Source organism: Mesoplodon densirostris, chromosome 7, assembly GCF_025265405.1.
Source record: "Mesoplodon densirostris isolate mMesDen1 chromosome 7, mMesDen1 primary haplotype, whole genome shotgun sequence".
NCBI classification, from domain to species: Eukaryota; Metazoa; Chordata; class Mammalia; order Artiodactyla; family Ziphiidae; genus Mesoplodon; species Mesoplodon densirostris.
This window is the reverse complement of record NC_082667.1, coordinates 71,594,851-71,621,331: the sequence shown is the minus strand read 5'-3', so window position 1 is coordinate 71,621,331 and position 26,481 is coordinate 71,594,851. Positions and strand designations below refer to the sequence as shown.

Below are 26,481 nucleotides of genomic sequence, written 5' to 3'. Positions count from 1 at the left end.
TATGAGTTTGACTATTTTAGATTCCTCATATAAGTGGTATCACATAGTATTTGTCTTCTGTGTCTGGTTTAACTTAGCATAATGTCTTCCAAGTTCATCCATGTTGTTGCAAATGGCAGAATTTCCTCCTTCTTCTTTAAGGCTGAATAATATTCCATTTTATGTACATATTACATTTTCTTTATCCATTCATCCATCAGTGGACATTTAGGTTGCTTTCATGCCTTAACTATTGTGAATAATGCTGCAGTGAACATGGGAGTGAAGACACCTCTTTGAAATCTTGATATCAATTCCTTTGGAGATATATCCAACAGTTTCAGCCCTTACATTTAAGTCTTTTACATTTAAGTCTTCCATTTCAAGGTAACTTTTTTTGTATGGTTTAAGATAAAGGTCCAATTTCATTATTTTGCTTGTGAATATTCAGTTTTTCCAATGCCATTTATTGAAGAGACTATCCTTTCCCCACTGGGTATTCTTGTTACCATTGTCAAAGATCATTTGACTGTATTTGTGTAGGCTTATTTCTGGGCTCTGTATTCTGTTCCATTGGTCTATATAGTCATTGTATGTCAGTATCATTTTCTTTATTACTATAGCTTTGTGATATATTTTGAAATCAAGAGGTGTGAGGCCTCTAGTTCTTGTTCAAGTTTGCTTTGGATATTTGGGGTCTTTAGTGGTTGCATGTGAATTTTAGGATTGTTTTTTTTATTTCTGTAAAAAATTCCATTGGGACTTTGATAGGGATTGCATTGAATCTGTAGATCACTTTGAGTAGTATGGACATTTTAACAATTTTAATTCTTCTAATCCAAAAGTTTTTTTTGCGGTACGCGGGCCTCTCACTGCTGTGGCCTCTCCCGTTGCGGAGCACAGGCTCTGGACGCGCAGGCTCAGCGGCCATGGCTCACGGGCCCAGCCGCTCCGCGGCATGTGGGATCTTCCCAGACTGGGGCACGAACCCGTGTCCCCTGCATTGGCAGGTGGACTCCCAGCCACTGTGCCACCAGGGAAGCCCCAAAAGTATTTTAAAGTGATATTTTAATTAAAAAGGATTGAGAAGCTACACATAGCTGGATAGATTCCCCTCATAGGTGTGCCCCAGTAGAGGGATAAAACTTCTGACCAGTAGAGCTAGCAGATACTTACTACTATTCTGCCAATTCTTCCTTTCTGTTTTACTTGTAGAAAAGTTCATATCCTACAGGTATGCATGTTTATGCAAATCCATATAAAATGGAAATTCAGGGAATATTTATAACAATTTAAGCTCTCTGTACTGATTTGAAACCATCTTGCTTTATTTTGACTGTTCTAGATCATTAGGATTAAGATAATAACCAGATTCCCTTATATATCTTCCAAGCCTAAATGGCACTAATAATGGATTATTTTCTCGATTAAATGTAAACAAGCACTAAACACCTACTGTGTACTAAACATCTACTGTACTGGTTGCTGTATGGATAAAAAAGTCATATGTTTCCTTCTTTCATTCCTTTCATAACTGGTGACATCAGTACAGCCATCTTGAGTCACACTGAGAGGAATTAATTTAACATTCTTTTTTTATCCAGCTGTATAAGTACCAATTCCTTTATATTTACAGTCATTTAATGCTGGTTTAGCTAAATATTTACATTTCCTTTTAATAGACAAAAATGGAGGAAACAGAGCTAAATTTATTTCCCAAGGCTTCCACCCTCTTGGTCATTTGGTGAAGTAAAGACTCAGTGAAAATTCTTAATTTCCAGTATACTGCACTGAGTTCATTTCTTACTGTGTGTTTCTCTTATAGCACCAACTATAATACCTGTAAACAACCTTTGATGTCATAATATATATTAACCTAGACCATGATCCTTGGTATCAGTAATTTCCCTAATGCTGTTTACTCTGGAGCAGAATAAACTAAAAAAAAAAAAAAAGATAGATAGATATGGATACAAATTTTATTGCTTAAAATGTATATGTGTTGACTATCTCAAACCCTCCAAAGTGCAAACATACAGTGCTCATTTGAAGCCAGATTGGAACAGAGTTGCTTTTAATCTAGAAAATCCATTTTGGGGATATTTATCAGGCTTTCACTCTAATTCACTTATTCATTTAAATTAAACAAATAATGAAGTATTACATCTTTTCTTTTAAAATTCCTATTACTTGAAATTATACCTGTTAGCTTTGAATGACTGTGACAATGTCATGAAATTTATTGTCTCTTGGAGTTGCATCAAAATCTTTTTTTTAAAAAGGAAGCTTATAAATGATCATGCTCAGGAAATTTGAAAAAGTTTGTGAAAATCGAAACAACAAATTTACTTATTCAGTTATTTAACAAGTATTTATTTAGTGGCTATAATGTGCCAGTACTGTTCTAGACCAGTAGTCCTCAACTGGAGGCAATGTTGCTCACTAGAGTTCAGTTGACAGTGTCTGGAGACAGTTTTGATTGTTATGACTTGGAGTGGGGGTGGAGATGCTACTGGCATCTAGTGGGTAGGGATGCTGTCGAATACCCTACAATGCACAGTTTAGCCCCTCACAACCAAAAGGTATCCAGTCCCAGCTATCAGTAGTACTGAGGTTCAGAAAACCTGTGTAAAACAAAGTCCTTGTCCTAGGGAGTTTACATGCCATCTGGGGAAAGAGAAAATAGGGAAAGAAATATTTAATAAAGAGTTGGGATTGCAAATCTTACTCGTCCTAACAGAAATATCCCACCTACCTATCTACCTGTCCACCTGAACCTGTATGTGCAGGTTTAAAAAGACTGAGACCTATATGATTGTTTATCCTGAGTTCTTTGCTTTGCTTTGATCTTCAAAACTAAGACTTTTATTCTAGTCAGTCACTTCTGGCTAGAACAGTCACAGTTCTCCTCAGGCTCATTTTCTCAATTGTATTAAGCACACCATATACTCTGGCTTTTGGTAAAGTAATATTATTTCTGACTATAATAGTATATAAATCAATCTTTCCAAGTGAAGTAAATATGAAATTTGGTGAGGACATGGGAGCTGTTTATTAGTTTTTATAGCATGCTATTTGTTGAAATCCCACAGGATGAGTGGAATCACTCTTGGCAGAGAACCTGTATTTGATGTGTGACTTGGGTATTACAAAGGAAGCCTGCCTTTCTTTCTAAAAACAAAACTAAACAATACAGATTTAAGAATAGTATGAATATTATATGTATGTATATGTATATATGTATACCTACATAAATACATATACATACATGTATATAATACGTATTGCATAGTATTTTAAAGTTTAATAAGCAATTTATATTTAGGCTTTATAATAAATACGCTTTAATATTATCCCCATATTTTAGAAGAAGAGAATGAGGCTCAGATGAAGTGACTTGGACCAGATTACTTATCTATTAAACAAAACAGGACCATAATGCATGGTTTAAGTGCATTTTAAAATTTACTTCTTGATCAGGATTCTTTGCTTTAAACTGTGCTGTATGTAGGTCTGTAGGAAGCACAGTCATTTAGAAGCTTTCCTGCATGACTTATTCTCCTCTTATTATAATATTCAAGTGAATTAAAAATAATCTAATTGAACTATAAAGGGGAAAAATTCAAAGCCAGCATCACATTCTTGGGATCTCAAAGAGTTCATGTATTTTTCCAAATTTTTAGTTAACTGTCCAGAAGAAGCTTCAAGCCTAATAGAATTAACCAATATAAGAATTATCATGAAATATGTCTTATTCTGTAGCTTCCTTTTGAGGAAAATGCTTAGAATGTTTTTGCTGAATACTGAGCTCTATTCTTTTGAGAGTTTCTGGGCCTGTCTTAGCATTTCAGTTTTGATGAGTCTCCTGGAGTAGCTGGGGAGTGTGTCCTTGCCCGTGCCTAGCCCGTGCTGCCGTCTGAGCGCGTCCGGCCGGTTGCATGCCAGCAGATGAAGCAGATGCTCGACCACACTGGAATGGAGCGCCTGCTGCATCAGGAGCTGGGGATTCCTCCTGACATCTGGACGTTGCTGGGTCGGGAAGCCTGCCTCGGGCCAGGAGGCTGCGGGAGCTGTGGGGCAGAGAGCATAGAGTCTTTGCTGCTCTTTAAGCGATTAGGGCACCGAAGCGGCAATAATATTGAATTATCGCTTGGCTGCTTTCTTCTCCGCAATCTTGGGACAATAGAAGAGTCAGGAAGGAGCATTTACAGTAAAGCCATGTTCAGAGAGACAAGACTAATTATAGAGCATTAAAGAGCTTTATTTTAAATGATTTAATTTACAGACAGCTCTGGACAGTATATGAAACTTTTTAGAGCCATAAACCCGGTAGCTTAAAGAGACTTTTCTAATTTAAAATGGCTAGTATAGAACCATTATTTCAGCAGTTTTCTAATTTTAGAAAGTTTGGTCAAGGTGTGCCACTGAAGATACAGCATCTGCTAAAAAAAGAAAAAATGTACTGATGCTTGTAGTTGCTGGGGAAAAGTTCTCTAGCTTCAGGGGAAGGAAGACTTTAAGAGATTGACTGAATTATGCACTGGCTTTTTCAGTTTCACTTTATCACACTGAAAACTGGTCTGCATTTGCTACGCAGAGCTGAAACCATTTATTACACCAATTTCCTGTATGATATGTGTTATTTAAGCACAATAGATGTGGAAATGGGTAGTTTAAAATGTATTTTGTGATGAACAGTTGTCACATTATGTTGCTTTTCCTCTTATAATTTTTCATTAGTGAGACCTCTGTGTTCAAAGAAGCCTTCTTATAAACAGATTATGGCCATTTGTGTTCACAGTAATATATTGGAGAAGAACGCTATGTTGCTCTCACTTAACCTTTAGTATTCTAAGGGGGTTATATTTAATTAACACTGGTGAGAGACTGACCTGAGAGGCTGTGGAAAGCGATTGAGCTGCATTTTCCAAGCTCTGCTCTAGTCAGCTGGGAGAGGAAAAAAAAAAAAAAAATTAGAGAGTACTATTTTCTGAAATTCCCTCTAACTAAGCTGTATTTCAACGGGCCATTTAATGCTCAAATGGACAAAGGTATTACTTCAGTCATTGAATTGTATCAAACTCCTTCTCAGAGGCCCAGTTTAAAAACTCTATAGGAAAAGTGGTTTAGCATCACATTCTCAATGGATTATTGCTAGATCTGCTTAAAAATAAAAAAGCAAATAATTTAAAAAAAAAAAAAAAAAAAGGAAGGAGAAACACTCACTGCTGTCACTAAATGGAGTGGAGCATGTGCCCCAACCAGTCCTCAGTGCACTGGGATTGCCCTCCAGAGTTTAGGAGCTCTTTAGACCACGTAGAAAAAGATACTCCTCTCTGAAGTGCTCACCTGTTCAGAACGTCTTCCTCACCTCCTAGGAAGTGTTTGCTCCAGGGCCCAAGGGGCAGTCCCTGAATAATGAATGCATAGTTATATCACTGGCTTAGACATAGCACAACAGAGAGAGTGAGAACAAGAATGAGAAGCTTTGTTGAGAAAGTAGAGGCCTAGATGTGACTGATTTGGGTGAAAGTCCTCCACTTTTCCATCCATTTATCAACGGTTTTAATAAAGAGGCATTGCTTAGTTGCAGAACAAAATAGTCATATATAACTCATTTATATCCAACCATACTATTCCTGATTTTAGATCCACCTCTGCCACGTTTACTGATTATGAACACTTAACACCAAATATAGATATACCTCACTGTGAAACAGGAAAATGACATATATCATCAGGTGATGATTTGCCACTGTGTATTCGAACAACATGCTCACTCTTTATTTAGTAGCTAGCTTGTTCTCTGACATGCTTTCTGTCTATATGATAGTGAATGGCTTAAGGTTTCAAGAAATCGGTTCCACAAGACCTCTTTGGTTAAAAGAACTATGTGACCATGAGCTAATGTCCTCTGAACTTCAGTCTCCTCAGCTATGAAATGGGGATAATGAAACCTCCCATGTTGTGAGGATTAAGTAAAGTAACATAAACACCATTTCTCTCCACATCCTTATACTTGTATCTCTCTTATTACTTCATTAATTCAACATATTTTTAGAACACATACTATGTACTTAAGGTACTCTGTTAGGCAAGCAAGCTAAACAAGTTCCTGCCCTCTTATAGTATAGTAATAGCCTAGGGACGAAAGCAATTAAATGAGCAATACTTCAAAGTGATAAGAACAGATAAGGTGTGGCTGACCATTTGGTACGTGTGTATACAAGTATACTCATTTATTGGTTGGCCAAGCTGGTTGTGTATAGGTTCTTTGAAATCTTTTTGTCTTAATGCCTATGCCTGATGACCTCACCTAAGTTAAAAAAGCATGAGGCCCAGTGCAGGGCTCTTTAGCAAGAAGTGATGATCAAGCAGCAATTAAGGTACTTTAAACTGGACTTGCCACCAATCAAGAAAAAGTGCCACAGGACTTCTCTGGTGGTGCAGTGGTTGAGAATCCACCTGCAGGGGACACGGGTTCCAGCCCTGTTCCGGGAAGATCCCACATGCCGCAGAGCAACTAAGCCCGTGCGCCACAACTACTGAACCTGCTCTCTAGAGCCCGCGAGCCACAACTATTGAGCCCACGCACCACAGCTACTGAAGCCCGCACACCTAGAGCCCATGCTTCGCAACAAGAGAAGCCATTGCAATGAGAAGCCTGCGTACCGCAACGAAGAGTAGCCCCCTGCTCGCTGCAAGTAGAGAAAGCCCACGCACAGCAATGAAGACCCAACGCAGCCAAAATAAACAAATAAATAAATAAAATTAATTAATTAAAAAAAGAGTGACACAATGTTGAAAGAAAAGCCTTCACAAATAGACAATGAGATTGTCAAACTGCATAGATTTTCAGAGTTAGAAAGGCATTTAGAGGCCTAGAGTTAGGTCAAATCCTAACTTTACCACTAGCTCCATGAGCTTGAGCAAATTAATCTTTCTATACCCAAATTCTATTAAATGGATATGGGGATACCTATCCCCGTAGAGCAGTTGTGAGAAATAAATAGAAAATGCTTGTGAAAGATGCTTCACATACTGTCAAGTATCATATGAATCTTTTGGTTTTATAGTTGAAGAGACTGAGGCCTAGAGAGATAGATTGACTTGACCAAAGCTACACAGCTTGTTAAGTGGCCTGAGTTAGGGTGTGTAGAATTGTGAAGGAACAGTGTGAAGAACTAAATTTTATGACTTCTTGTGACTTGACCAAAGCTACACAGCTTGTTAAGTGGCCTGAGTTAGGGTGTGTAGAATTGTGAGGGAACAGTGTGAAGAACTAAATTTTATGACTTCTTGTAAATAAATTTTGGATGAAAAACTGAATTTAAACGTATGGCCAAGAGGAAAATATATCTCATGCTTCTGCTGATTCTAAGTGGGGGTGGGCAGGGATGAGGTTCTGTAGAGATATATGTTTTACAATTGAATGTCCCAACTTAATGAAGATTCTCCTTTAAAAAAACAAAATAAGGCATATTAAAGTGTAAGACCCTGTAACAGTACTGGTAGTAGTGACAAGGCCAGAATGTAAATTTATATAAACATGAAAAATGATTAATTGTTTAATTAGTTCACTCATACATTAATTCCCCACATGTTTATTAAGTGCCTACTGTGTAGTAAGTACTCTTCTCTATTTGGGGGATACTAAACTGGATAGAACTTGATCCCTGCTCTCAGAGGGCCCACGGTCTGGTAAACAATGTGATAATTATTAAAGTATATGTGTTTCTAAAATAAAAATGCTATGGGAGGAGAAAGTGTTAAGCTCTGCCTGGGGAAGTATTGGCAATCTTCATGGATGTGGTGATGTTAAAATGAATCTCGAAAGGAGAGTAGAAGTTCTCTAGGTTTATGGGAGAAGGAATCAGAGTGGCAGAGACACAGAGGAGATAAAAAGCACTCCAGACAAAGAGCACAGTCTGCCCATCGGTGCAGAAGCACTAGACAGCATGGCACACTCAGAAAACAACAAATGGTCTGGCACAGGCTGAGTGTACAAGAGCAATAGGAGGTGAGATTGGAAGGGTAAACGAGGGGTCGGACCACAAAGTGCCTTTTACACCACACTTGGGAATTTGCAATGCATATGGTAAACATAATTTATTCACACCATAAGTGGTAAAGTGGTAATTCTGAGATACCACTGGGCATGGGTAATGTTTCTGATTTGGTTCTGATTCCACTTTCTGGAAATTTGGGGTTCTGTGCCCCTAGCTCCACCCCCTGGCAGTTCTGTTTGTTCAGTTATCCTCCGTGGCCACACCTGAAATGTGCTTTAGGGACTCTGCCCTCCCTCCTGACTAAGCAGTATAGAGAACAACTTTATGATGTGATATTCCTCTATTAATTTGATCTCTAGTTTATATTTCCCATTACACTAGATCCAATAGTTAGGAAACTACGTTTGTTAAGATCCATAGTCCCTTTAGTGCAATGGTACCCTGTGGCAAGTGAAACTGTACAAATAGTGTAATGATACATGCAGAATAAACAAAACTGTTTAAGATTGAAGCAAAGCCAAGGTCCAACCATTTCCCTGGGATTTGGGGAAATCTTGTAATCTGCAGTTTGTACTAAACCCCATCATATTTAGCACATTGCTTCTCAGTGAATGGGCCTTGATACTATATTTCAACCAAATGATGAAGCAAGGAGTAAAATCTATAAAGAAAAGCTACGGTTCTTCTAATTGTTAATGCCTTGCAATTATGCCCCTTTCTGGAATAATAAAATGTTCCTTGGCAGAGGTCAGGATCTCTGCCACTGACTTATTTAACAGATCTTCTTAACATCTGTCCTGCAGACTGTGCACTTTATTGGTAGACAAGAGACCCAACAGACTTAGCCTGCTGTGTCCCTTTTTCACATTCACACAGCTGTGGATTAACTCAGACTTTCCAGAAGAGGACCAACCAGAAGGGATAGTGATGTTATTGGCTGATTCTAAAAAGATGGGAAAAAAGAGCAGAAACAAATGTTGCCCTAGTACAATTCAGTGTTTTTAGGGTGACAATTACCAGTCTGTTGTAAAAAGGAATAAAAGCAGCTATTTCACTAAAAAAGGAAAGTCTATTCATATCTGTGTGGGAACCTAATCAGGCTCTTGTTTCCAATGACGATGACTCCACAGTCGCACCAGGTCTGCGACAAGAATGCTCCTTTTGTATGCTGATAATGTGGAAACGATAAAATTTCCTTTAAGAGACATATGTGTTTACATCATGAGATGTGTTATTTGACAAAATGCTTTGTTCTCCTCGTATTTTCCATGCAGAGTTTCATGCTGGGTTGTTTGGCTGGAAATCTTTGATTAACTAGAATTAGTTGCTGAAATAAAATAGACACTTTTGTTTTATGAGTCCTCTTGCTGAGCTGTAAATTATAGTAAAACATATAAGAAGTGACAGAAAGAAGTGCTGATTTGAACCTCTGACCCACGACAGGCACAAAAACATAAGATTATTCCTTCAAAGAGCTGCAGAGAGACATAAATATTCCATGGTCCGCTTGGAATTATGCCCTCTTAACAAACTAAAGTTGGGATTTTACATCGTGTAACGAGCGTTTTCTAGAGGTGTTACGGTAGGCTTAGAGGAGATATTGAGATTTCGAAAATCCCCCCCTAAGTTAGAACTTTGAATGCTTAAGGGGTTTTCTCTGTCCAACAATGGACAATGAAAACAAGAACAAAGCAAAGTTCCTGTTCCCTAAATGAATAGCCAAGGGTGGTTTCCCTTTTGCCAGAAAAGTGGTACATTTTATAAACCTTAAGCCTTTCTCAAAGCTACATTTGGCCCTTAGTGTGAACATTTTAGTTCTATGGAGCAGTCTTTGGGTACTAGCCCAAAGGAATGGGCTGGGAGGGGAGACACTACTAAAAGCAGAATAGAAATTCTAATAGCCTAAACACTCCCTGTGTTGCAGGGATTGGTGTCCATTCTCCTCAGGATTTTTGTAGTTGTTGTTGTTAAATAATTTTACAGGATTATTTTTAGACTTTTAGCTAACATAAGATCTCTTTTTTGGGCTTTACTTTTAGTAAAACCTACCTAACTGTCCTCAGTCAAAACTCTATTTGTTATGGATGTGTTAACTAACCTTATCGTGGTAATCATTTCACAATAGATACATATATTAAATTGTCACGTGTCCATGTTAAAGTTACACAACTTTATTTATCAATTATATCTCAATAAATCTGGGAGAAAAAAAAAACTAATTGTTCCCAGCGATGGTGTTTCAGTAGTAATTTGTAAAGGTATCATATTGTGTCTTTCTTCCTCTCTCCTTCCTATTCTTGCTTTGAGCACCTGAAAGACAGCCTATCTTCTTCATCTTTGTGTTCCTAATACATTTTTGCTAAATTGAATAAAAATGCTAAGTATTTTCTGAATAAGATCTTTGAAGTGACATCTGTTAAAGAGAATATACCGATAAGGATTTAAGAGCCTACAGGTTTGGAGTCTTTATGGTGAGCCCCTGTTTTAAGTATTTTATGTGGATTAACTTATTTATTTATTCCATACAACAAATCTTTTGGAGTAGGTGCTCTTATTTTCCCATTTCAAAGATGTGGAAATTTAAGGCACTGAGAGATTAAATAACTTGCCTGAGATCACACAATTAGTAGGTTGTGACTGAAGAGTGTGCACACTTAGTCACCGTGTTGTCCTCCCTTTCATAACAGCATATAAACCTTAGTTTTCTAAGTTTCTTCTTCAATCCTTTATATTAACCATTACCCACTTCATCTGCTAGAATGATTTTCCAAGGTGGATTATTGAGATAGGTGTCACTATCATATCTAGTGACATTAAAGCACATTATATGTTTATTACAAACTATTTGAATGATTTTTACTACGGCTGCTGTGTATAAGGTATCATTCCTTTCTGCTAATTAGGGAGTTAGCCATAGGTATTACTGTAGGATACAGATGGCATATTTAAATACTGCAAAATACACTGAAGTTCTCCAATGGTCAATACTAATAATTTGCAGTCTGAAAATGATAGTTTGTGGAGGTGGCTCTGAAACAAGGTAAAACATTTATTTGAATTTTAAAAATACAGAAGAAAATATAAGAGTAAGGGACGAACAGGATAGTTTGCATTATTTCTTACCGAGTTTACTGGATCACTTAAAAGTGAATTCAAAATACATCCTTATCTCTCAATATTTATTACAAATGCACATTTCATGTTATTATTTTTTAAAGATTTATTTATGTATTTTATTTATTATTTTTGGCTGCGTCAGGATTTAGTTGCGGCACATGGGCACTTCGTTTTGGTGCGTGGGCTTCTCTTTAGTTGTGGTGGGTGGGTTTTCTCTTTCCTAGTTGTGGCACACAGGCTCCAGGGCGTGTGGGCTTTGTAGTTTGCGGCCCGCAGGCTTTCTAGTTGAGGTGCACAAGCTCAGTAGTCATGGCATGCGGGCTTAGCTGCCCAGCGGCATGTGGGATCTTAGTTCCCTGACCAGGGATCGAAGCTGCGTCCGCTGCATTGTAAGGCAGATTCTTTACCACTGGACCACCAGGGAAATCCCTCATGTTATTATTAATATGAGATTTAAAAAATAAATCTGTACATTTCATTGTAGGTATAAAATTTTGTTCATTAGCATAATTCTAGTGTTCAACCTTCCAAAGTCTCCTGAGAAATTAAAAGCCAGTTTAAAACAGTTTACAGTTTAAAAACAGTAAAAACATTTTCATATAATAAACACATTTATTTCCAACCAGCAACATTTGTTCTGTCCATTCATTAAAGGGAAAAATTAGCATTTAGAAAATATTACACTTTCATGCATTTTTTTCCCAAATATATATTTATAACAATTTAAAAACATTTTTCATTGCATACTTACCCATATTTGTCTTCATTCTGTGTTGTTTCTGGAGGCTTCCTTATGGATGGAAATCGAAAGGCATAGAAGCTGGGCAGTTGTAGAATATTTTTCAAGCAATAGCATCTGGTTTCTTGGCAATCATCATGGGCCAGGACAAGGCAGCCCTGGCATATCTCCAGATTTTCCTGTGGGTATTGCTGAGGGATTTCCAGGTCTGCCATGTTGTTGTAATGGTGTTTCCTAGAAACCCAGAAACTCAGAATGGAATCCAAAGTCTGTCTGATAGTACACAAAGTCTGCATGGTCTGGCCCCCTTGCTATCTTTTTGACACCTGACCTATTACCCTTTGCCCAGCTCACTCAGCTGTAGCCACACTGGCCTCCTTGCTGTTTCTCAAACATTCTAAGCACAAGCACACTCTTGGCCTTAGGACTTTTCACCTATCCTTTGCTTCTGCCTGCGATGCTATCCCCAGATAATGACCTGGTTTGCTCCCTCAGTTCTTTTGGGTCTGTATTCATATGTCTTCTTCTTTTAGTTTTTCTGACCTCCTCTATATTTTTTGCATAGTACCTGGCCAGTAGTAGCCACTCAATAAATAGTTTTTGAATGAGCTTGAACTGAAATTCACCTTTCAGTTACAAAGAAACAATGCTTTTAAGTATTGGGAACCTAACATATATTCATTTACTGAAAGTATTTTATTAAACTCAGCACATGCACTCAAATATATATACCCACTGAAAAATTCCCTGTGACTTAGTTTATGGGAAATAATGCTTGGATTTCACATCCAACTTCTGGACTCATTGATGAATATTTATATCCTATTGGTACAGTCAAGATGCATTTGTTTAAGACTTCTCTGATGAGCTGTGGCTTTGCGACTAGAGCTATGGCTTTGCGACTAGAGAGTTAAAGGAGCATTACAAATGCCAGCTGTACCACTTGGAGCACATTCAGAGAGCTGGATCTCTTCAGCATTGCCTGCCCAGCTCTTGGAAACAGAGGAAAACAGTAAGATTCATTCCCATAATGCCTATTTCCAACTGCCCTCATTATCACCTCTTCGAATATCTTGCTTCAAGAACCAAATTACCAGTTGTTTCAATGACTGCACTTTTATTTCTGTAAATAAAGAATTATGTACTTACATATTTTTTTTAGCACCCTGAAAGAAAAGATACTTGGAAGAAGCAGCGAGAGATTGAGTTTTCTTGCTAAAACTATTGGGGGTGGATTTGTTTATTTTTAGTTATTTGCACTGTGCAACTATGTTCCATAAGGAAATGCTCTTCTGAGTGCATTCCAATATAATTGGTGCAATCAGAGAATGAATTCTGATTTCTTTTTTCATGGCAGATGACAGGGTGCTCTGTTATTTGATGGATTCCCAATTTTTAAAAATATTCTCTTTGTCCAAGGGTAGGACCTTTGACCTGAGCCTCTTTCCTATTCTTTTTTCTGTTTTTCACAGCTTCTCCTCTCCTCCACACCCAACGTATTCCCCCTATTCCCCGTCCCATTAGCACAATGAGTTATGTCAGAGGAGCAAGCTACTCAGTGCTTGGGAAAATAGGCAAGATGATCTCTAGCCAGGAAAACTCTTTTTTGAATTCATTTTTCTTTACTTGACATTCTTGAGCCGGCTGCAGGGGATAATGAAATGAATTAAACAGGTCTTGGCTCTCCAGTGGCTTACAGTCAATGCTTGTCCCATTTTTCCCTTGGTTTTTTGTAGGAAGACAAATGGCAGAAGTCTCAAAGGGGGTGAAATAGATCTGCTTTCACCTGAGACAAATTTGTCCCTTTATTTATTTTTGCATAAACTTTAATTTTAAACATCTGTAGAAACCTTAATGTAATTATAATTAACTATGGTTAATTATTATTATTACTATGGTTGCATTTTAAAATGTATACATTTTAAGACAAATATTAAAATAAAATTCTACAACATAAATCATTCTTGGGTGCCCAATGATGACTTTTTAAGTACATGTAGGATGAATTTCTCTTTAAATCTTAGGGGAGTGGTGGAAAAACATCCCTTTTATGTAGTCCAAACTAAAAGCTCTGATAGAAAGTACAAACTCTATTTGCAGTTAGTTCCCCAAGAGAACAGAACACAAAGAGAAATGAGTCCTTGTGAACACCAAATGGGGAAAATAGGGAACCTTGGGTTCTAGATTTCTTTCTACCCACTGCTCACAAGTTGGTATGCTTATGCAAATCACTCCCTTTTCTAGGCTTTAGTTTTCTTCATCTGTAAAGCAAAAGGATTGGATTAGATCATGTATATAATTCTTCCTTGTGCTAACATTGTGTTATCTGGTGTTTCTTTACAAGAAAATCAATGCATTACATGGTGAATTCACATGCTTATTGGTCCAAAAAGACAGAAATGAAGAGAACTGACCTCCACCTCTGGGGTTCTTTTTGGAGAGGGTGTGAGGAAAAGTATACTAAGAAAATGGTGTGGGCAGAAATTATAGTAATTTTAAGAAGACAGAGACAAGGTAAATGAAGGGGTTTTAATGGTCCATGTTAACAGAGCATCTATTAATTGTCAGGCATTAAGTTAGGTGCTAGGGACATAAAAGCAAATAAGACTCAATTCTTCCCTTAAGGAACTCATAATTCGGTGAAAGTACACAGAGATAGAGAATGAGATATAGTGGGAACACAAAGGAGGCAGTGGTCAGGTCTTTAAAGAGAAGGTGATTTTTGAGTTGAGACTCAACAGATGAGTAGAATTATGATAAACAAGAGGGGTTAATAGGAAAGGAAAATATGGCAATAGAAAAATATGCAGGAGGGGCAAGGAGATTAACTTGGAAATTAAACCAATATGTGACAAGTGGGAGTAGTAGTTCTTCCCCTATTCCTCCTCTCACCTCCTATCCTCACAGCCAATTTTCTTTGGTATCAAATATTAGGGGTACAGCTGAACAAGTAGCTTCTATGCTGAAAACAAGGACTTCAGTTCTTTCTTTCCATAAAACCACAGCTATATTTCCTGGATCATTTTGTTGACATTGGAGGTTTATGAGAAGTAAAAGTATTTGTGATCGCCTTCAAATTATTTTTAAGCTCTCTCCCCCACCCCTCTTTCAGTCTGTAGTGACTTGTTACTGACCCAGTTTCTTCCCTGTGCTGAACAAGCACTAAATCAAGCTGCTTAATTACCCCTGTCTCCGTTTCACCTTCTCACAGCCTCACAGCTGAACTTATCCAGCTTTATAGCATGCCTTGCTTGGTAGGCAGAGGAATGGTCATCAGTATTGTTTTGAGAGGGTAACAAAATCCAGGATATCCCTGGAGAACTGAGCCAGGCTTGGGGCCTAGTGTTAGGCAGCATCAATCAAGTAAATAATGACATTTTCTTAAGGTTGCCCCCTTACCCACCCTGCTTGTTTCTCCAACATTTCCTTATTGTGCCCCTGAGTAGTGTCAGGGAAACACAGCAACAGCATCTGAGTTGACCTGGGCTAGAGGCCTGGAGTTCTCAGATATTACTTGGAACCATAGCAAATCAGGTAAATATAAAGGTGAGAGTTGAAATCTTCAAGTTAGTGCCTATTGAATCTGTTTTTATAGAATAGCATTTTTCTGTTTTCTTCCTTTCTTCATTATCTACCAATAGACAAGTTGTATTTGAGGGAGAATTTTTTTTCTTTCTCTCTGGGTCAGATTCCGACAGGCCACTTTAAAATGCCCTTTCTAACTGAAATGACAAAACACAGGAGAATTTACTCCAAAGAGAATACAACAAGTGAAGTTGTGCCTGCTTTTTTACTTTGGTTTCCATATACTAGAGCACACTGGTGCCAATTTAAAGCCCCTGTCAGTTTCTCTTTTTATCAAGTTCTCCTATTTCTACCCATAGTCTGCATTGTTCTTTTCACTTTATCAGTCTTTTAAACATATGTCACAAGGGTATTTCAGGTGTCTTCTATTATGGCTCAAAGATTGGTTGGAGAAGGGAGTTTAGCTAAAAATTGTGCCCCTTGCTCCTTCAAGGTAGCTGGTAGTACCCTTAACTCTTCTTTCTCCATTTGAGGATTGTGAAATGCCATTTTAGAAAAAGTAGCTGCGAGACATCTGGAAGATGTCAAAAGAGCTCAGAAGAGCAGCAATATCAGAATCTCTCTTCTTGGACCATGATTCTTGTCTGGTGGTTAGGAATAGGAAATGCGTTTCATTGTGATTCACTGTATAGCTTATTTTAACATATAAAAGCAGAAAGCACATGGGCTTTAAAGTGACTCTAAAATAGATAATAATTCCTATCATATATAACTATTTTGAAGATGAAATAAAATAATAAAGGTAAAATACCTAGCACAGTACCTGACTGAGCTGGTGCTCAATATATGTTTGTTGAATTAACACACGAATGAATGGGGGTGATGACTGGATGAGTGATTATGTGAAAATCGTGATTATGAGAATAAAAGGCCTTTCACTTTTTTTTATGGTGCTCTCCTTTGGAGATCTCCTTTATGGAGATCTTATGTGATTTTATCACAGAAAGCAGGTATAAAAGAATATATATGTATTTCACATTATGGGAAATATTAGATGCACTGTGACATCACCAATTATAATTTGATGTAAATTTGACTCCTTGGGGGGGAAAAGCATGCCTTTCTTCCCAAATACAATAGTGTTGTAAAATGACCCGACACAAAACATTTCTTAGGTCTTGGCCATAGGCCAGCGTGTGTACTCAAAGACACTCAAGAATTTTACCATAAGGCTGAGTTTGGTTGGGAGGACCTACTGTTTTGTGCTGAATCTAAGCAGACTTAGTTATTAAAGTGTCACTAGGATCCAAGGCTAGTCTCAGGACACAGAACTCCAGAAACACTACTAGAGGTAATATGTATTTGTGGGTTTCTGAGATCTTCATAGGACTTTCTTAATCCTATGCTTAAAAGATTGGTCAATGAGGGGCTTCCCTGGTGGCGCAGTGGTTGAGAGTCTGCCTGCCGATGCAGGGGACACGGGTTCGTGCCCCGGTATGGGAAGATCCCACATGCCGTGGAGCAGCTGGGCCCGTGAGCCATGGCCGCTGAGCCTGTGGGTCCGGAGCCTGTGCTCCGCAACGGGAGAGGCCACAGCAGTGAGAGGCCTGCGTACTGCAAAAAAATAAAATAAAAATAATAATAATAATAATAATTAGGTTGATCATGACTTCAGTAAGCTTACAGTCTATCAAGCATGATAAGACATGTGCATAACTAAACACAAAGTTTTAAAAAGGGATAAGCATTGCAGGAAAGGTGCAAATCAACTGTTAAGGATCTTTATCTTCCATCTCCTCCAGAGCTATATGCTTGTTCCAAGACTTTGAATCCTCCTCAGATCCCAATACAGAGCCTGGCATATGGAACATAATCAATTAATGTTCGCTTAGAAGATGAGCTATTTGTGAAATTGTTCTGTAAACCTATGCCTATTCAATGAATGGCATTCTTTTCTCCAAGTCAGATCTAAAGTCTTCAATCTAAAAAGCTCTATACTTCTAATCTAAACTCATATATTTTGTTAGACAGAATGTGAAAATTTTTATTTTCATGAGCACTTTCTGTCTTTACATTGGACTCTAATTTCTGATTTCTATTTCAAGGCTCTTTCTACTAAATCTTATCTGATATTCTACTGTCCAGTTTACCCAGGTCTGTGAGTTTTACAGACTGTGGCTATACTTCTTCCTGCCTCTAACATATCAGGAACCAGAAGGCACGAGGAATTCCAAGGAATCAACAATTCTAAGGCACCTTGCCTTTCTTAGGTACAAGCCTTTAGAACGGGATGTAAAATAGATGATTGTCGAAACTGTAGAGGGAGCAATGAACTCTACTCTGTTTCTCCAAGGCACCTATATTGTTCAATTATTTTGAAGGATTTCTGAATTTAGTCAGCCTTTTAAAAAATAGATTTGTGTCCAAAGATTTGTTTTTCCGCTTTTCTTCACTAGTTGAAGTTCCTTGAAGGACTCAAGATTGAGTAAAATTGACTTTCTTCTGATCTTGTGAATCATGAGGTAAAATGAAGGCATAAATGATGTCTAAGGACTCTTGCCTCTCGAAGATTTCCTGACTCTTTAACACTCAATAGTAAGGCATATTGGTCATGATACCAGCCACCATATAGCCAGTACTTTTCCCCTCCATTCAGTGTAGAACTTTTCTTCACCGGCTCAGCATCCACCCCCCACCCCCGCGCCCCACTTCCTTTGAAGACACCTGGCTGAATTTTAAAGGAAAAAGATATAAAAGGATACAAGGAAAAAGGAAACAAGATAGTCCTTTCTTTCCCCCGAAGTTCTAGCAGTTTGACTGACTCTTACTTGTGAATTTTTCTTGCCACTGAGTCATTGCACATACAGAATTATGAAACTTTAATTTCTTTAGAGGCTTGTTATATTAGAAAAATTGGTCCAAAGAAGGCAACAATCATGACATAAGCACATCTGGCTCTTGCAAGTTATTCTTTATTAAGCTTTCATTTAATTACATGTGTTGAAAGATCTGTAATTCTTTTTATTTGTCCATCTGAATGATAGTAATGCTGGAAATTACATACAAACCACCTGTTTTTCCTCCCCTACTAATATGGCAAAGTTTGAGCTATTTTCTCTGTGGTTAATGAACTAGGAAACTTTCTATTTTATTATGATAGAAATATGACTATCAAGGTAGTCATAATCTTGATGGCTTAATTCTTGATGTTAAGAAGAAAAGAAGATATTTGAATGGCATTTTCAAGCATGAAATTGTGTTAAAATTGAGGTATCTGAATTCTGGTTAGCCATAGCAGGTTAACACATTCATTTATGACCAATTTCACCCCAAAGCTAATAAATCTACAGTTAAGGATTTCACACCCTGTGCTAGGAAAAAGAAGCTTGATTTTTCCCCCCCACAAATCTGGCTATATTCTCTTTTGGATTATGTTATATGCTGCATAGAGATAAGACCCTGAGGAAAGAGGAACTGCCATTGGGCCTCAGGGATCTTGAGGGCAGCACTTTTATCATCCAGACGGGTCAGCATCCCCAGAGAAGTTTAGTCAGTATTGGATTAGAATGATGTTCTTCCAGAAATCCCTAGGAAAGTTTAGATCAGTTTCTTAGTTCATGAATATTAAAATTACATGAATGGACGTACCGACTTTTAGGGAACTTTTATGAAGATTTTAGGTACTAGGAAGAATTCCTTTTTGTATGATTGAAGACATTGAGTCCTAGAGCAATCCAATCCTTTGTTTAGGGTCATAAACTTATTTCTAGAAGGACAAGGAACAGAATAATGACTCCCATATCATTGCTCTTTCTTTCTGTTATACTGTTTATTCTCTTTCATTTTCCTCTTTAAAAATAGTGAAAGAGAAATGTCAAGGCTGTCAGAGAAACAATTATCTAACAATACGGTAAGTTTTTTTTGAAACTCCATTTCAGCTGCATTTAAAGAGATGATGTTTGTCTTCCCTCTTTTGCAGCAGCTCTACGCCGCTCAGCTGGCCAGCATGCAGGTGTCACCTGGAGCAAAGATGCCATCAACTCCACAGCCACCAAACACAGCAGGGGCAGTCTCACCTACTGGGATAAAAAATGAAAAGAGAGGGACCAGCCCTGTAACTCAAGTTAAGGTATTTGCTTTGCAGGATTATGGAAACAGTTTGGAAAATAGCTTCACAAGAAAGGTAGTGAACCAGGCTGTGTTGGGAATAAACGGCAGGAAGCAAAACAGCCTAAAGGAACCCCAAAATGCTCCTCTTTATTGTAAATTTCATGGTTGAGCACTGAGAAACAGGTGTTTCCCTTTTGATAACAATAGTGCCATGTTGTGAGATCTTCACCTATATCTGCACACTTACTTCTCAAGAATTGTCCCCCTTTGGATTCTGGCTTTTATTTTTTAATGTTCATTGGCATGAATGGCCATGGTTTTATTACCAGTCTTTGTCATAGTCTTGTGACACTTCTCTCTAACTTCCTTAAACAGGTGGGGAGCCAACTTACAGTGCTAGAGGAGGAGGATCTCAAAACTTTAGATTGACAAAATAGAACCCAGTGCTGGACTTTATATGGTTTGTTGATAAAGCTCTCTCCTTCAGAAATAGTTATAAATGTGGGCTCTGAGGAATGAGTGGTGTCATAACCTAATCATGCTTTGATGCCATGTATAGTTGTGATAGGATAAACAGGATTGCCCAAGTTATGACTGAAACATTAATAGATCCTTTCCTCACTGATTTTCAGTGTCTTAAAATGGGGTAGCCAGGAGGTGCTTGGTGACTTGATGATCCAGTCTAACTTTGTGCTGCAGCTGGTACTTATAGGTTTTTGCGATTGCCTTTGCTTCCTGTATTGAATTAACAAATTCAGACAGCTCAAAGGAACAATTGTTTTGTATCACTGACTTACCTACTTTGCGGGATATGTTAAGCACAGATGTATTATTGTAATGTGCCCAAAGTACTGCACTTGGAGAAATTTTGCAATTATTTTTAACTCATTACATGGGAAACATCTAAGGCCAACAAAACAGCATTGAAGACCACAGAATTACTGAAATTGTTTTATTTTCTAAAACTTGCAGATAGGGACTTCGAGATTTCAGAAAAGCCCTTAAAAATATGGATCCCAAATACCAAAGATAAAAAAAGTAAACATAATTAGGATGGATAGTTCTGCCAGTGCCCACCCAAAGGAATTAATTTAATGCCACCCATGCCTTTAGATTCTCCAAAGAAGTAGATGAACATTTATGCTTTGTTGTTAGAAATATTGAGATATGACAATAGGCGGTTTACATTTAATAAGATAGTATTAACTTATGGAAACAGACTATTTATTTTGTGTTCCAAGAATTTCTTTTTGTGAATAAGAGAACACTACCACTCAAACCAAGGCACTTTGTTTAATTATAGTTGTTGGAGTATAAGCATATCAAACATCAGTGACTTGAGGTATTGAGTATTAGATATTTTAACATGAAAAAGTCATTTTATAAGTGCGTTGGCCAAATGGAACTGCACCAAACCAAGCCTTTACTGGATGAGTAAAATGTTCCCTGGTTAGATTCAAGTTTATATTTGCTTTTACCATTCCAGCTTTGTGGGCCAACTGAATTTTATTACTCACTTGACCACATGCAAATTCTTACGGAGTTCTCTATATAATTTGACTTGACTATACTTTATGTTAATAACAAAGGAGGCATTTATTATACTTATTAGACTGTTTATTGTATGTGTGAGTAAAAATATATAGACCAAGACATAAAGCAAATGTTTTAAATTTTTAAAATAGCTCCTACCTATTATTACAGAAGTTCTGAAAATAATCTTATATTTTGCTAATTGAAAGAGTTATGGTCACTAAAATATTTCATGTTTCTCTCTGTAGTCATTCTTTCCCTCTGTATATAACACGACTACGTGACATAGGGCATTGTTAGCTGAAGGTAACAAAAATAAAAATAGATGGTCTTCCTCTCCTTTTTTCCCCCCAGAATTTTTATTTGCTATAATGGTCAATATCAGCAGTCAGGATGTTTCTGTTCAAATGTCAGTTCTGTCACTTTTACTAGATGTGTCACCTTGGGCAAGTTACTTCTTTCAGCCTTAGTTTTTGCCTCTGTAAAATGGAAGTTAATATTTTTACGGGTCTTAAATGAGATAATACATCTTCTAGAATATAGTGACTATTCCATAAATGTTAGTATAGTGATGACGTTGATGATAATCTGATGCTAATAAAGAAGATGGTGGTGGGTGGTAGTAGTGGTTGTAACTGAAATATCTGGTTGTATACTGAGAGAGATCCTAAAAGAAACCTAGAAGATTTCCATTTTAAACCATTATGCAGGAACAGAGATTTACTTACTCTCCAAACTTAAACAAGTAAAACTCAAGACACAATATATAAAACAGTAGTTTCAGACATTTCCAGTAGGAGTACAGGACAGTGACCCCTGGTAGAAGAGAAACAAGTGAGGCAAGCACCACAGTTGTTCCATCTTACTGTCTAGAGAGAATTTCCAGGCCATAGTGCAGGGGTGGGAGGGGGGAGGGGACGTGTAGCCACATGCAGCTTGGAAGGCTTCCCGAGTAGAGAGACAGAGTTCAGAGTTTAAGGATGCCAAGTAGATGGAACTTGTGAGGTAGAGTACCAGAGGAGGGAGCTGTATATAATAGAGAGAGCACTGGAAATCTGCAGAAGGTTCCCCTGTATTTAGCTGAGTACTGATCAGCACATGCATGTGAGGAAACTCTCTGAGGCCAGGGAAAAAGACCAATGTAGCAGACAAAACCATTGCAGGGTTCACAAAGAACTGAGAATGATTTGTGTTCCCACTGGCCAGATTGGAAAGATCACTTGACATATGGGCACCAAGTAGAGTCCCCAGCAGGGTATTATCTCACTAGTGGGGCCAGATTATCCCTAGATTAATGACTGCTCTGGACCTGCCTAACAAAGCTTAAAAGTAAGCCTAGTAAGGCTTTCCGTGTCTCAGAACAAAGTCCACAGATATTTAAAGGAATATACAAACTATGAAACCCAACACTGTAAAATTCACAATGTGGAGCATGTATTCAATAATTACCAGGCTTTCACAGAAGCAAGAAAATATGAACAATGATGAAAAGAATAATCAATCATTAGAAACAAACCCCAAAATAACACAGATGATAGAATTAGTATATAAGACAGTAAAAACAGCTCTTATAAGGGACTTCCAACTATAGCCAAGTGAAGAGGTAAGCATATCTGCTCCTGTTCACCCACAAAGTTTCTCTTGGGCCAGGACAGGCTGTGAGGACCAACAACAGGCCTGCCATTGTGGAAAGGGACTGACTTGACTGGGAATTAATAGGTGCTTCCCATGCTCAGTGGCATTGTTGGTGGAAATGGCAATTATTGAATTATAAGAATAAATAATAAATTAGAATATACAGTCATACCTTTTTTATTTATTTATTTTTTATAAATTTATTTATTTTTATTTTTGGCTGTGTTGGGTCTTTGTTGCTGCTTGTGGGCTTTCTCTAGTTGTGGAGAGTGGGGGCTACTCTTCGTTGTGATGCGAGGGCTCCTCATTGCGGTGGCTTCTCTTGCTGCAGAACACAGGCTCTAGGAACGTGGGCTTCAGTAGTTGTGGCGCGCGGGCTCAGTAGTCATGGCTCGCGGGCTCTAGAGCACAGGCTCAGTAGTTGTGGTGCACTGGCTTAGTTGCTCAGCGGCATGTGGGATCTTCCCAGACCAGGGCTCGAACCCTTGTCCCCTGCATTGGCAGGCAGATTCTTAACCACTGTGCCACCGCGGAAGTCCCATAACCTTTTTTATTGAGCTTCATTTTATTGTGCTTCACAGCTATTGCACTTTTTACAAATTGGATGTTTGTGGCAACCCTGCATAGTCAGATGATGGTTAGCATTTTTTTTAGTGATAAAGTATTTTTTAATTAAGGTATATACATTGTTTTTTTAGGCATAATGCTATTGCACACTTAATAGACTACAGTAGTGTATAAACATAACTTTTATATGGACTGGGAAACCAAAAATTCATGTGACTAGCTTTATTGTAATATTTGATTTACTGCAGTGGTCTGGAACCAAACCCATAATATATCTGAAGTTTGCCTATATTCAAAACTGAGTAAAACCAAGTGTTATAAACTCCATATATTCAAGAATGTAGAGGAAAACATGAACATTATAGGACAAGACATGGAAAACTTATATTGAATGTCTAGAGATGAAAAATACAGTGTTTGAGATGAAAAGTACTCTGGATTAGTACTGATTTGGAATAGCAACAGATTAGATATTATAGAAGAAAAGACTAGTGAACTTGATGACATAACAATGAAACTGTCCAAAATGAAATACATAGAAAAAAGACTATCAGTGCTGTGGAACATCAAATGGCCTCATATATGCAACTGGAGCCCCAGGAGGAGAAGGAAGGGACAGAAAAATACATTTGAAGAAGTAATGGCTGAAAATTTTCCAAATTTGAGGAAAACTCTGAACTCAGGTTTATATGAAGCTTGGTAAACCCGAAGTAAAAGAAATGTGGAGAAAACTAACTAAATACCTAGTTTATAAATCACTATTATTTAGATAGGAGTAAAGGAACTAACTAGTCTAATATTTTTTGAGTTCAGAGCAAAGGCAACTAAATTGTAATTAAGCATATCAGATAATTTCGACATTTGTAATGGATACAACTATGTTTCCTGAGAACCTATCCTATGTCTAGATAGAGATAAAAGTGCATTGCACCATAGATGTGCCAGATTACTTATTTCCTACCAAGACAAACAAACAAACAAAACAACAGAATAAAGCTAGGGTATCCCTACATTATCAAGTGACTTATTTTAGCTGAAAGTTTAGTAGAAAAAGGGCCTGGGATTTGGAGCCCAATAAACTATAATTCAAATTTTGTCCCTCCATGTATGACTTTGGACAGTCATTTTATCACTCTGACTGCTTCTTCCTTTGTAAATTTAGAATACTACTGCCCAGCCTCATAGAGTTATTGGTAGTTAAATGAGCTAATATTTGTGAAAATGTCTAGCACGGTGTTAGTACATAAAGGTTCCTCTGTGCATGTTATTTTCGTTTTCTCTTTCTAATCCTCCTTCCTGAGTACTGTTTTCTGGCATCCCTTTTTGTTCCCTCTTAAACAGTGACCATTAGTACTGGAAGAGACCTTAGAGATCAGCTAGAATCAGACCCTTTTTTCTATAGATGAAGAAATTGAGCCCAGAGAGGTCACATGTTTGCCCCAGGGGAGAAAGTTCAGTTTCCAAGCTCTACTGTGTGTTTTAAACAATAACATTAAAAGCAAGTTCTCTGTGTCTTCTCAGAAGCAAAACAGGAGTTAACATTTGCTGACAATTTTATTTTAAACACAATAATGCAGATCTTAAAACTGAACATTTAAATGAATATGCTCATATTACAATTAAATTTATAGAATGATGGAAGTGTTGTTAAGGGTGTTTTATAGCAGGATAAATGAAACAAAATAAAGGTGAGGAGCTTAGCTTTCAAGCTCCTGCTAAAACCAGAGTTACAAGCCAGGTATTTGAATACTGTGCTCAGTATAGAAAAACAGGCATCTTAAAATAGACATTCTGTAAATATATGTAGCAAAGAATATAAAGAGACATCACTTTAGACATGAAAAATAAATTGTATATAGCATGGTATGTAAAACATAATTATAATGTGTGCTTGCTCTTTGCAAAAATTAATTTTAAACATAAATAAAGACCAGAATATAGACCATGAAGAGTGCCCACACCCAGAAAGCCACATAGAAGCCATGCTGTGGCATGCGGCTCCCTGGGCAAAGGCCCAGAAGAGCAGAGGAAGGCTTTGTGTTTCCATTTTTAAAGTACTTGCTATTGTTTGATTTAAAATATATATTAAAAAATTAGTGGCAGAGCCTATTTATAGTTCCAGGAACTTTTCAGAGAGAATAACACAAAAGCACTACAGAGCTGCTGAAATTTTAAATAATTCTTTGTAAATGCCCTAGGTTAATTTAGATCCCTGAAAACACATTAGGAAATTAAGCTGTAATGTGAGCTAATTCAGATTTTAATTTGGCAAAAAGAATGATCCAACTACACAGTTAATGTAAATAGAAACATAACACAGGGAAATTAATGAGGTTTCCTTCTGATGAATCTTCAAGGAGGTAGATCATTAGCTTCTTTTGTTATTATTGTAGGAGAATGTGGCATTGTCTCTGAGGTATAAAATAACTGTGGCTTACTAAGTGATAATGTGCTTCATTTTTTAAAAAATAATTATTTATGGTAAACTCTTGTAGGATGAAGCAGCAGCACAGCCGCTGAATCTCTCATCCCGACCCAAGACAGCTGAGCCTGTAAAGTCTCCAACATCTCCCACCCAAAGCCTCTTTCCAGCCAGCAAAACCAGCCCTGTCAATCTGCCTAACAAAAGCAGCATCCCCAGCCCCATTGGAGGAAGCTTGGGAAGAGGATCCTCTTTAGGTAAATGGAAAGGTCAACACCAGGAAGAGACTTATGAATTAGGTAAAAGAAAGCAAAACATGTTGACTGATGACTGATTCTTGTTTCCAAAGTGTTCCTTAGTCCAAGAAAAAAAAAAAGTAAATAAAGTAAAAGTAAAATCTTTTCTACTGAAACATAACCCAGTTATAGTGTCTTGGGTGACCAGAACTTTTAGAAAAGTTTATAATATAAATCCTGCTGGGATGGGTTCTTCAGATGATGATGAGTTAGATCCAACACTCAGAGACTTAGAAACTTCTGTGTTTGGTCAGTGCTTTGCCACTGAAGCAACTCTAGGCAGATTAAGAGTCAACATGAACCCTCCTCCAAGGGCCTAAAGGAACCTGGCCTAAAAGCTGCCTGCCAAAAGTCCAAAATTCATTTGACATTTTATATTTTCTTTGTAAAATGTTTGTGAATTTTACATCTTATCCCATATCAGTTTTGCATTGAAGCAAATATGAATGACACACTTTATTGCCATCATATGAAATAAAGTTAATGTCTAGTAAGATATGTCATAGTGATCCTCTGCCTCCTTACATTCTCTGATGTATTGCCAGGTAT

General features: G+C 37.6%; 1 protein-coding gene across 4 annotated transcripts in view; it reads left to right on the top strand.

Moving 5' to 3' along the window:
* The window catches only part of SOX6 (SRY-box transcription factor 6), a 636,653-nt gene that overhangs the window by 530,124 nt on the left and 80,048 nt on the right, over positions 1–26,481 (top strand). For all 4 annotated transcript variants that reach the window (XM_060103234.1, XM_060103233.1, XM_060103231.1 and 1 more), the window contains 2 exons: positions 19,349–19,498; positions 25,710–25,893. In XM_060103234.1, coding sequence (XP_059959217.1) covers positions 19,349–19,498; positions 25,710–25,893 — 334 coding nt within the window. The remainder of the gene's footprint in view (positions 1–19,348; positions 19,499–25,709; positions 25,894–26,481) is intronic.